Below are 13,244 nucleotides of genomic sequence, written 5' to 3' on the forward strand. Positions count from 1 at the left end.
ATATTCTGTATTTGTGGGTACAAAATATCTATGTCATAGAAGTTTATATATACAGTATGTGATAGATTCACAAAGCAGATTGCAGAGGGCAAACTTGCCCAACTTCATTTGAATGTTTCCCACTTGTGGCCAGGCAGTCATCTCCTGAGCGACCCCCTATGACCTGGGGTGGTGCTGTAGCATTCTGCCTCGGTTTCCCCTCACCAAGGTTTTCCATCTCTCTGGGAGGTTTGTGTGGCTCAGACCTCTGGCTGGATCGGTCTCAGAGTTCAGTCTCTTGTTGGGGTACCAAGTTCAGCTGTAACTGTTCAGTACCAAACCAGCTTTTCCCAGAGGCCTCTGCAAATTCCCTTCATGCACCTCCACCTGGTCAGCAGCAAAGTCTTAAATTACATAGAACCTTAAAACAAAAATCCTCTTTGGGCTCCTCCTGGGCTATTCTTTAATCACACTTGTCTTTGCAAAGTAGCTGGTCCCAGGGCTTCTTTTGGGAGCCCCTCAGTAGACCTCAAAACTACTAACAAATCAAACACTACTGAAGCTTCTTGCACCCACTCCATGGTTGATCCTGTCATCTCTCTTAGGCTCCCCTTCAGTTCTCTGTTCCTTTTTAGAAATATTGTTCCTGGGGCTTCCTCTCTGGAGCCTGACCTTTGCCCCAGGGTCTGCTTCTGTTACTAACTCTACTCCTGCTTTTCTCCTGTGCTTTCCCAGGCCTCTCTTATCTGCAGCCAGAGGCCAGATTTTAGCCACATAACCTGTCACATGACATTGCTCATTACTACTTATTCTCCTCATCTGGGGAGAGAGTTATTTGTCACAGGTGGACTGAGGCTCATCTCCCCTTAAAGGCCCAGCCACCCTGTGACACTATTGTAATGGGACATGAGAGGAGGGATGGGCTTTTGGTTCAAGCACTAGACTATGACACATAAGACCTAGCTTCAGTTCCACACTCTACCGCAGACTGCTTCTGCCACTTTTAGCAAGTCACTGAATCTCACTGTGCTTCAGTTTCACTTCTGTAAAATAAGGCCAATTATATTTATTTTTCTCCCACACGTTATCTGCCTTGTCTGTTCAGACTGTAAGCCCTTCGGGTCTCTTGTGTGTGCATCTAGGGCCTACCCCAATGGGGGTCTGATCTCTCTTGGGGCCTTCTGTGCTACAGATGTTTAAATAATAATGAAATTGGGGAGAGGGAGAATGGAAACAGCAATATCATTAACATACAGCCTACTGCTCGGTCTGTTAGCTGTAAGTTCTTTGGGACAGACATCTTCTTGATGTTATGCATGTGTTCAGTGCCTTGCTCCCTGGGGCTTCAATCCCCCCGGCCAAACTAACCATCATCATAATTTAAAGTATGATGTCAAGTTAACAAATCACTGTTTACAAGTGAAAATAATGAGAGCGCACTGATATGACCTTATACCTAATGCATTTATTCCTAGTGGATTTGAAAAGAATTGCATCACCATTATTGCATTTCGGGCCCTAGTCTCATTGCAAAAGAGTATGAACCCAATGGCACTCCTGGAAGGAATGAGTGCCTAGGAAATGCAGATTAGATCTTTTGGATTGTATACTACTGGCATTGAAAATTTGCCCAGAAACTTTTCTTTAACTTTATTTTACTTACTAATCACCTTCCCAGGATCCTGGAGGGGAGATCAAATGCTTTAGGTTTCTGTTTGGTTGACAGGGGTTGTAGGAGAGGCCAAGTTGCCTTTCTGCATAGACAAGGAGAATCTTACTACTATTTGAGCAACAGTCTTGAGTCTACTCCTACAAATGACGTAGCGTAGATAACACACTGCTTTGGGCCAGCCTGTATGTTTTTTTTTTCTTTGTCTTCTTTAATTGAGGACATGATCAGGAGTCCATTGATGTCAGTGGAAATACTCCCACTGAAATCAATGGGTTTTGGCTTAAATACTGAAACATTCACCACAACATTCACTTTTTTTACCAGATCAAGCAGGTCCTGGAGTCCGAGACTTTGGCTGCAACATGAGCTCAGAAGTCACAAGCCAAAAAACAAATGGGTTGTAAGTAAACTGACAATCTGCAAAAGCTTCCTTTTAGGCTAGGTGATCACTGAAATGAACAGCTGACAGAAAACCTACTGTCACAATCAGTCTACTGCATGCGCAAAGCCTAATGTATGCAGTCTGTCCTGTCTGTACATTTCCCCTAAACCACAAGATGGTGCCATAATCACATCTGACATGACCTCTGTTGGTATTTGGGCATAAACTATGCCTTTTGTCTGCCAAGGTAGATTTGGGGTTGATATCTGCCCTCAGAACTCATTACTCGCCACAAAATAAGGCCATTGAAATAGTTTGGGGATCTCTTTGGTTAGTGGACATTATTAAGTGAAAACTCTCCCATTGTATAAAGGTCCTCCTTGCTTCTGTGACTTTTAACAGTAATGTGTGCAGTTATGACAGAGTGATAATTTTAGCATAAATGGCTTTTGAATTACGATATTCCATACTGAATTACATTAAATTCTTAGCATGAAATTTCCAAACACAAATATCAAGAATTACTGTGGCCAGATGCCACTATTTCTAACAGCAGGCATGGGTTGTGGTGCATGGTTTTAAACAGGTGTTAGAACTGTTTGGAAAATTAATTTAATGAGGAATCAAGAACTTTGGAACATCAAAGGGACAGTGTCATGTAGTTTAAGCTGAAAATGTGTCCTACTCTATTTTGATTATATTTTGATCAGAAGTATCCTCTGAATTTGGTGGGCTTCTCTGAGTTATTTTGCTGTATTATTACTATATAACATGACTGTTTAGAAGCGCAAAAGAACAAAACATGAAAGATTGATATTTTTATAGTACCTACACAACAATATTTTGAACTCTTGTGCACTTTCTGCAGTAGGGCTTTAGTAACACTAACTGTTTGAAGAGATAAGTTTGTTCTCATGCCCCAATCTGCTCCCAAATGCTTATCCTTCCCTTTCCCACACAAAATACCAGATCTCCTTTCTCTGTGAAAGCACCCTAACCTGAGCCATGTTCCTGAGACCAATTCCCTCCTTCTACGGCCTAACCAGCCTCCCCACTGCACATCTGCTTCAACCCATCTGTCAGTTCCTAAGCCAAGAGCCAGTTTGGAAACTGGGAGCAGGAAGGCAGGATGCACGGGGAACACAGGGAAAAATTCTATCAGCAGGTAGGTAGTGTTTGCTGGGACTAGCTCTGGATCATAGTCTCAGCCTCCCAGTTGCTGGAAGCTATTTTGATGTTTCCTCCTCCTACCTAGGCCTTCTTCCTAACCCCGCTCCAAAACCATTAGAACACTCAGGATATGTCTATTCTACACACTAAGCTTAGGCTCTGAGATCAAGCCCCCCTTCCATCCACACACAAATCAATCTAATTCAGATCAGCAAGCACTCAGGACCTGGATCCTAGGTGCCGGCTAAGGGTGATGGATCAGAGCTGTAATTGCACTGTGATTTGGGTGCAAACTCTGTCATTTTGCAGAGTAGATGAAGCTCAAGCCACATACCCAAGTCAGAAGGTCTGCACAGTGCAGTATGGATGTCTTTGCTGTGAGACCTGGGGCAGTAATTGTAAGCCCAAGTGTACAGTGCACTATGGACACTCAAGCATGGGCTTGCAAACACCAAGTCTACAAGCCCGGATCCCACAGACCCAGGATACCTTGTTGTGTAGACATACTCTTAGGGCCATATTTTTTAAAGGTATTTAAATGCCTAAACATGCGGATAGGCACCCGGTGAGATTTATAAAAGCTAAGGCACATTTGAAAATCCTACTAGGCATCTATGTGCACCTTTAGGCACCTAAACACCTTTAGAAATTTGCCACCCAGTCACCAGCTGTTCCCATAAACTGATCAGACTTCTAAAGTTTAAACCCTATTTTAAAAATTCTCACAAGAACAACATAAAGACATTGTCCAGAATTTTTAAGATAATGTTTATTCTCATTTTTGTTTCTCGTGAAAGCCCCTTGGAAATCTGAAACTTGAAAGCAGCACTCTTCTCAGCCTTCTTCCTGCCTAAAGCACAAACACACTTTGTTGCTGTACGGTGGCTCATAAGTATTAATCTGCTTTTTCCCTGCCATGTGTGTAACACGCCCCATGTGTAGCTTGGGGCCTTACTGTGCTAAGCACCATAACAAACTCTGGGAACCACAGTCCCTGCTCTGAAAAGCTTACACACTAATGTGAAACAAGATGCAAAAAGTGAGTGTGAGAGCTTATCCACATGGCAAAGGGTTGTTTTTTGTATAAGCTAAAATATGAATTTAAACTACTATAGTTTTATCAGTATAATCACCATTCTAGTGTGTGTTGTGCCTTTTTTGGTTTAGCTTATGTCACTGGGGAAGGAATTTAAGCTAAACAGAAAAAAGCGACTCACATCAGAATAAGAATGTCCACACAAGGGTTAGACGTACCTTTATAATTATAATTGGTATAGCTAGTAAAACTTTCCCATGTAGACAAGGCCTAATAAACAGGGATGGCATGGCAATACTACTAAGATCACATGGTTACACAGGCTATCTATGGATCCAGCTTGATTATTAGTAGCTTGTCTGACAGGGACTTTCCAAAAAGTGCTTCCTTTATTCTTTTTTTGTGTCCTCAATTTTTTTTTTAAATTTTGGTTTTGGCAAAAGGAGGTGGGTTGAAATCCCTAAAGTTAGAAGTCCTTATTTATCCATGACAAGCATCACACTGGGCATAAGTTTCCCTCCTAATGTGTCTCCATTCTACCCTGGGAGATCACTCTGAGGAATGGGAGAGAAATTGGCTTGATCGGCTATTGCCTTGCCACCTCCATTAGTCATTTATACTTGCACAAAGTAGGTGCAAAATGCTATCAAATCAAAATGGTAGCACTTTAAACCCACTTGCACTCCCTTTCCCTAGGTGTAAATGACTGTGCAAAGTTCAAGGCCAAGGAGAATCAGGCCCTCAAAGTCCATTCAGTCCTTGGGAGTTCGTCCAAAACTTTCAATCCCCACCGCCCAAAGTGGAGAGCAACTAAATACTGACAAATGCTTATATACAAATGCTGGAAGTCTTAAGATGGGTGAACTAGAATGCCTGGCATTAAACGAGGATATTGGTATAACAGGCATCACAGAAACTTGATACAATGAGGATAATCAATAGGACACATTAATACCATGGTACAAAAGATATAGGAATGACAGAGCAGGTGACATTGGTGGGGGAGTGGCACTATATCTGAAAGAAAGCATAGAGTCAAATAAGATTAGAATCTTAAATGAATCATACTGTACCATAGAATCTCTATGGATAGAAATTACATGAGTGAACAATAAGAATATAGCAGTAGAATGGGGCTTAGATTTCTGAGTCCCTTAGGGACAGATTTGTAAAGGCAATTAGGCACTTAAAGATGTAGATAGGCACCTTGGGATTTTCAAAAGCACCTGAGGTTATGTCTACACTACAGCCAGAACTGACACTCTGAGAGCGATCCACCGGCGGTTGATTTGGTGGGTCTAGTGAACACCTGCCAAACTGACAGCAGATCGCTCTCCAGTCGACCCTTGTACTCTACCCCCAATGACAAGAGTAAGGTAAGTTTCTCCCATTGACCTCCCACAGTGCAGACCCTGTGGTAACTCAACCTAAGGTACGTTGACTCCAGCTTCATTATTCACATAGCTAGAGTTGCATAGCATAGGTCGACTTACTGCAGTAGTGTAGACATAGCCTGTGTGTGTAAATCCCATGGATTTAGCTTGAAAAAGGTCCTTAGTCTCTTTTGCAAATTTTTATTTAGTATCTTTGAATGCATCAATTATTTGCTAAGGGTGAAATTCACCAGGGCTTTGCAGAGCCCTTGCACTGGCCCTCCACTCCACTGGAGATTCATAGATTATAATGCCAGAAGGGACCATTGTGATGGTCTAGCCTGACATCCTGTCTAACCCAGACCACAGCAGTTCCCTGAATTAATTCCTGTTTGAACTAGATCATATCTTTTAGGAAAACATGCAATTTTGATTTAAAAATATATCTGGGCAATAGGGAAAACAGTTGTCGGTGGGGAGAAGCATAGCATCCCCTGTGGACTGCATGAAAGCTCTATGCACAAATCCTGCATAAGCTGGTGAGATGTGGATAGCAGTGATGTGAGGGACCCAATGGTGGAACCACAGAACTTTTATTTACATTGATCCAGTGGGTGCAATATATCTTGGGTCAGATTCTTCCCCTTTGTCATGCTCAGTAGTATCTTGTGTCATGGTACCAAGAAAACTTTCTAATTTTAAGAGTAGTTAAGCTCTGGAATAGGCTTCCGAGGGAAGTTGTGGAATCTCCATCATTGGAGGTTTTTAAGTACACGTTGGACAAACACCTGTCAGGGATGGTTTAGGTTTATTCCTGCCTCAGCACAGGGGACTAGACTTGATGACTTGCCGAGGGCCCTTCCAGCTCTACATTATTAATTCTATTATTTATTTAAATAGGACTACTGGTGGAGAAAGGGACTACTCATCATGTAGCAAAATATATGGGAGCATCTGGCTCCATGCAAGTAATGTGAAGAGGATGAAACTACCCCCGAGCTTGGGTTGGTGGATAGATTTCAGGTTCCAAAACCGCTTGTCTTCCCCTCTTCTCATTTTCCCAAATAGAGCTCAAACATATAGGTTTCAACTGAGCAGATTTAATTTTTACTCTAAATCTGGGGTGAATCTGAAGTTTTAAAAATAACATGCTTATGATTTACCCAAATTCAAAAGGTGTGTCATGAGCATTTCTTAAAGGCAAACATCTGTTTGCTCAGTTCAATTTTTTTATCGTTCATAATATATGAGGCATTTCTTCCTATGTCTAAACAGTGGCATGCATTGGAGATTTGTGTGTGTACATATATAGCTCTATACACTTTTCTTGTTGGAGGCAATTATCTTGACAGTGATGTGATACTTGCTATATGAAAGCTCCATGTAAAGAACTGCAAACAGATTTCCATGCAGCTTTTATACTAATTTAAAAATCATAAACACAATTTTGGGGGACAAATGCTTCTTCAGATATATCAAAGTCAAAGTGGGCATGTATCAGAGGGTGGGAATTGGCCCTTAAAATTTCATATTTAACAGCTCTTCCTGAGTAAAAGGCTGAATGAGAATTGCAGCTGTCCTTTCAATTTTTTAAATATTAAGGCTATGGGGAGATTAATAAATGAACCTGGGATCAGGATGGGCTTACTCTGTTCCTTGTGTGAGTGTCACAAAAGACGGGACTATATAACAAAAAGGTCAGTGAGCTTAGAAACGCCAGCTGTAATTAAAAATTTAGCTGCTTCTTACCTTTCATATTTGCAGATCGCTGGTCTGGACATATGATGCATTTTTTATTCATTTTAAGCATAAAAGAAACTAGCCCACCCCTTTCCAGGCTCAGGTAGCTCACACCCAGCCCAACAGAATGGTGCCACTCTTTTAAAATAGAATTGAAATTCTCCATCAGGATGGCAAAACCCACGGAAGAAAGCCCAAATCTTATTATTCCCCCTTGGAAATGTGTAAGTGCTTAAAACAGGGGTTTCTAACGAACAGGTCACGTGACCAAGATCCTGCTATTTCTGAGTTTTCCTGCAAAAGGCTGCTAGAGCAGAGCCAGAGTGTTGCTTTAATATAGACCAGGCATGCTAGAACCTACAGCCTGCCCTACCCATTCCCCCAGGCAGGACAGCAAGCTTCCTGTCAGCATGTTCACCCACAGCAAGTTAGTGCAAATGAGCACCTCACTTTTTGCATTACAAAATGCTTCTCGGTGACAGATCAGAAGGAAAAAGCTCCTTGAGATGCCTTTAAGAAAGTATTTATGAACACAGGAATTAAAATTGAGTGAATTCTTGAAAATATTATGATCAAATCTTGAGATGCATTTAACTGAAGAGCATATGTGAAATCTGCACTTTTACAATTGTCATATTATAGATATTTATTATCTTTTTTAAAAGCCTACAATGAAGAAACAGGTAATATAAATGTATTCACTGTTTTTTGACAAACAATTTTATTTTATATTCTATAGGCACAAGTGAGTGTGCTTTAGAGACTGTATTGTATGGCACACTGATTGCAGCTAAAATAGATGTCTATCCTTTGCATGCTCCATCCCCCAATTTTTGACTTATTATATTTACTTCATTATAACTGGTTCATGTTTTGGGCCTTTTTTCTTTCCATTTTTTCAATGTTTCCATACTAATCTTTCTATACTGATTAAACTTTTCCATTTTTTCAGTGTTTCTCCAGTCTCCTAGAGTTATTTACCAATTACAGCAGGGATCAGGGCCAAAAACAGCTCAAGATCACAAATAAGATTATCTCAAGTGGGACCTCAGTGAAATTGCTAAATAATCTTTTCTCAAGGACCCAGAACTGTAAACATGAGGCTGATTTCTTCAGTATACTACACCGTCTTTAAGGCTTTTCCTCTTCACTTGGATATCTTTGCTCTCTTACCTTACTTCCTAGTGAGGGTGAGCATCTCTCAGTTATGTGGGTGCAAAATAGGAGTAGCTCAAATAACCTTTAATAGTTATTCCAGATGTAACTGGAAGCAACAGACTCCTATTGACTTCAATGGGCACGGGATCAAGTCCCAACTTCTGTTGTGCAGGAATCATTTTTTAACTTGATGGTAAGGAGAGCAACTTAACTAAATTGTTCACTTAATTCTTCCCCCAGGGGAGCACCAGATCTTAAGCAGGAGTACAAGCTAGTCTCTGGGAGACTGGACACTGTAGGCTGTTTTCCAGTATACTTTTCAAGGAATCTTGCTGTGCTATAAAGACACAGGAGTTAAGCCAGTTCTTGTTAAACAAATGCTACTTTATCCTATTGCTTAAATTGAGATGAGGCCTCCTCTTTTCTAAAAAGAGTCAACCCTCCCCCTCACTGCGATGATTGTGAGCTAAACCCAAAGAAAATATTTTCTGAAAACAAATCTTATCTCAGGATTTTTAATCTTAGGAGTTAAGAAACAGGAAAGGTCTGCTTCCAACTTGCAAAACTCAGCTGGCTTTCCCACTGCACAAATACAAATAAAAGCAAAGCTGACTGCAGCTTGAATGGTAGAATGACAAGGAACAGTTGCAAAGGATTATTACATTATCTTTCAGGATTCGAAAAGGAATGTATTGCTGACATCCATTTGTTAATCTACATGTATTTTTCCTTTCTGTGAATCTGTGATTTCAGGAACATCTTTATAAGGAATATTTTTATGTCTGTCTACACTTAAAAATTAGATCAATCTCTCTACATCACTCAAAAGGCTGCAAAAAATATTGCACCCTGAGTGCCACAGTTAAGACATGTAGATGCAGCTAGGCCAATGGAAGAATTCTTTTATCGACTTAGCTACTGCCTCTCCAAGAGGTGGATTAGCTACAGCAATGGAAGAACTCCTTCTGTCAATGTAGGAAGCATCTACACAGTGGTGCTACAAGGACACAGCTGCAGCGCTGTACTCATGCTGTTGTAGCAGCTGTAGTGTAGACATACCCTTACTTTCATGCAGTCAGACACTACCATAGCACCAGCAAGTCCGTGAATTGTTGTAACAAAGCTTTTAATATCCTTTATAAAAAAATAAAGTTATTTACATTTGCAAGTCATTTGATGGCATCCTCATTACAGCACTTTACTGGATGAAGAAATGTCACTGGAATACACATTAGGGTTAGTATCCTTCATAGATGAGCATAATATGACAGGACAGACTGTTTAAAATATTTTAAAATTCCTGATCTTCTATAGCTTGATACAAATACATTCCTTACAACACATGTGCCCCAGATTTAGAGTAAAAGCAGGATCCCTTCCAGGTGAGGACATGGGAACTTTGTCCTATCTATTAACATGTCCTAGGGATAGTCGCTGCTCGTGTATATAGCACCTTAACACACACAAAAGGGCAATAACCTAATTCCAAGGCCCATAACCTAACTGCAGAACCTCGCTTATGCTACTTCAATGTCTTTAAGAAAAATCTAGTTAAAAGGACAAAAGTAATATGACTATATTTATTGTATAGCTGCAGGAAATAGGATTCATGAATAAAAAAGCCATCGAAATATATTATAAATCTATTTGAGTTTCAAAACTACTCTAGAATACTGCTTTGCTTTAGAATACAAATAACACTGTTTGGGATTAGTTCATAGAGTCTGATTTTGGTCCATGCTGGTAATTCTATAATGTTATAATCCTCTTCCATTACTTTAAAAGCCTCAGATCAACAGGTTCTCAGGCAGTGGTAGTAATGATGCAGCAAAAGAAAGGCCTTTCCAAATTCCAGACTTCAGCCGCTGCAGCCAGTTCAGAGAAATTCCCATCTCACCTCCTCCCTTCTTTATTCCTTCCCTTTAAGTACATTTACCCTCAGAACTATAAGGGAAAGAAAGGGTAGGGTACAAAGATTTCACACTGTTTGTTAGAGATGGCTTCTAATCACCATCCTTTAGTTATGTGCCCATAAATCATAGCTCTTAAAAATATCCAGAAAAAAAAGTTAGCTTTACTTCAGCTAAGCTGTAGTTCCACATAGTCTGTTAGCTGTAGAAACTTCTTTGGTGTCAGATTCTGGTCGTCCTGAAACCACAAATGGCCAAGTCTGTAAACAAAAAAGGCATTTCACATTAGAAGGATAGTTGCAATATAAAGTAAAACTGGAGCTTTTATTAACAGTTAATTTCCTAGCACCCCATATTTAAAAAACAAACAAACAGTTTTAGTCACACTGGGAAGCACTACAAACTAGTCCTCTCTAAAAAGTATTATTTTAATTAGAATCAGATACACCTTAACTTGTTATTACCAGCATCCACTTATTCATGTCCAAACATATAATATTTTTAAAATGCTTTGTAACTGATTTCCTAGTTTTTAAACTGGTGCTAAAATAATCAACCATCCTAATACATCTAGAAAAACAGAACAGCAATCCTCTTCTTTATGTCTCAGGTCTTAAATTCTAGATTTAGTGAAAGCTTATGCTGCAAAATGACCTGAAGAATGAATTATATTTTCCTCAGTCATTTAACTTGCCCGATATCCAGAAAATGAATTCGTTAAAGGTTTCTGATTCAGTCTCCCCAACATAAACACATCTAGCCTCTGCATCACTTTAGGCCAACGTCGGCTCTTCGTTATACTAGTGTAAACGGGATGGTTGCGAATTTTTTCAAAGCTGTAACTGAGCGGAGAATTGGGGTCTTGCTTAGATAATAAACATCATCACTCTGCTGGAGTGATCTACACAGTTTAAAGAAATAGGGGGAAATCTAAGAAGGCTGGAAAATGTAGTATACCAGCTACAGACACGCTGAAGTTAAACATCAGAAGTAAGAGCTAGACCAGATGAGTTAGATCACTAATTATTTTTTCAGGGGGAAATGTCAGCCTATAAAAATAAACACACGTCGACGGGTCTGTTCTTCCTCTCCACAAACACCCCCGCTCCCAGAGCTACTACGTGTTCATCCCCAAGGCGCACAGCTCTCTGAGCGGGGACTGGACGGACTCGAGCTCCAGGATGAAGGTTTCAGGCCCACAAGTGCCTGCTATTGTTCGGTGCCCAGCTAGACACGCCTGGCACCGGACTGACAGGGCCGGGCGTGCCAAGCCATCGGCTTCTTGCAGCTCAGCACCTCTGCGAAGCAGGCTCTGGGTGTGCGAGGTTGCTCCCCCCACCCAAATCAGAGGCCTCTTAGAAAAGTGGCCCTTGTCTGCCATCCCTCTGTCCGGCCATCCTGCCCCCCAGCCCTGCTGGGCCCATCCGCCTGGGGGCGGGCCAGCCTCGCCTCGCCTGGGGGGCGCTTACCAGGTTGACAGGGTGCACGTAGCCGTTCTCGTAGCGATCCTCCTGCAGCAGCTGCCGGAGGTGGGCGATGTAGCTGGACGCCAGGCGCAGCGTGTCCAGCTTGGAGAGCTTGGTGTCGGGCGGCACCCAGGGCAGGCTGGTCTTGAGGCGGGAGAACGCCTTGCTCAGCACCCGCATGCGGGCCCTCTCGCGGGCGTTGGCCGCGTTGCGCTGCGACTGCTTGCACTCGCCCGACGCGCCCCTGGGCAGCAGCGGCGGCGCCTTCTTGCCGCCCGCCCGGGCCCGCTTCCTCTTGCAGCCCCCGGCCGGCCCCGCCGCCGCGCAGCGCCCCTCGCCGTCCTCCTCTTCCTCCTCCTCGTCCTCCTCCTCGGCCGCGGAGGACTGGTCCGCCGAGGGGTAGAGCGGGCCGCGGGGCTGGCGCTGGGCGGCGGGCGGCGCGTAGCCCAGCTGCAGCCCCCGCAGCTCCATGGCGGGCAGCTCCTCCGCGTCGCTGGCCGAGCCCGTGGACATGGCACGCGCCCTTCCCCGGGGAGAGACGGGCTCGGGGGGCAGCGGCGCCGGGCGGGCAGGCAGCGCAGGCGAGGAGTCCGCCCAGCCCAGCTGCCGCCCCGTCCTCACCCCGCGCCGGGAGGCTCGGCAGGATGCCCTCAGCCAGCTGGGATATATAGCCGGGGGTCCGGAGCGGACCATCTGCAGAAGGGGAGGGGGAGGGCAAGGGCAAGGGGACACCCCCCCCCCGCCTCCCTGCGCACACACGGCGACGGGCAGGACGCCCGGAGCTCCCCCCACCAGCAGCGCCCGAGACCTTCCCCAGCGCCGCAGAGTGTGTCCAGCCGCCCCGCCAGCGACCCCGGCGCTGCTGTGGGACCCGGAGCGCGGGGCTGGGGAGGAAGGGGTCATCTCCCACCCCCACCCCGCGCCGGAGTTGCGGGCACGTTGGGCCGGGGAACAATTTCTATAGCGGGGGTGCTGAGGGCCACTGAACCAAAGGGCAACCCCTGTATCTAAGGGAAACCACTTCACGCCAGGCCCGGGGTGCTGCACCCCCCTCCCCTAGTTCCAGCACCTGTGCTTCGGGAGGCTCCACTGCCCCCTATCTGCACAGTCTGCGATTCCCAGCTGCCCTCCAAGCTCCGCCGGGCCCTTTGCAGGGGGGATGGGGCTCCGCAGGGACATCTCCACTGCCTGGCCCGGGACCCGAAACCGCAGAGTGGTGATCTTGCCGTCCTCGCCCAGGCCAAGCGTCCACTGGGGACTGACAGCTCTGTCGTATTATCATCATATACCTGTCGCTGCAATAGAGTGACCGGCACTTTACCGCGACACTGCCCCAAAAAACTTACAGTCAAATCCCC

The 13,244-nt window shown here is 44.0% G+C and overlaps 1 protein-coding gene across 1 annotated transcript; it reads right to left on the bottom strand.

Annotated features, from left to right (window-relative positions):
- Positions 1-9,619: 9,619 nt before the first annotated feature.
- Positions 9,620-12,444, bottom strand: MSC (musculin). Its single transcript, XM_030549579.1, has 2 exons — positions 11,890-12,444; positions 9,620-10,680 (listed from the first exon to the last, which is right to left on the bottom strand). Exons 1-2 carry the CDS (start codon positions 12,397-12,399, stop codon positions 10,594-10,596), a joined length of 597 nt encoding a protein of 198 aa, XP_030405439.1. The 5' UTR covers positions 12,400-12,444; the 3' UTR covers positions 9,620-10,593.
- Positions 12,445-13,244: the final 800 nt, after the last annotated feature.

The sequence above is a fragment of the Gopherus evgoodei genome, chromosome 2 (assembly GCF_007399415.2).
Source record: "Gopherus evgoodei ecotype Sinaloan lineage chromosome 2, rGopEvg1_v1.p, whole genome shotgun sequence".
NCBI lineage: Eukaryota > Metazoa > Chordata > Testudines > Testudinidae > Gopherus > Gopherus evgoodei.

Excerpts from the sequence above, each read along its gene's own strand:
- MSC (XM_030549579.1), bottom strand. The coding sequence starts at position 12,399 with ATGTCCACGGGCTCGGCCAGCGACGCGGAGGAGCTGCCCGCCATGGAG. Across the intron at positions 10,681-11,889 it reads ACGTGCACCCTGTCAACCTG|ACTTGGCCATTTGTGGTTTC; the intron begins GTAAGCGCCCCC and ends TTTTGTTTACAG.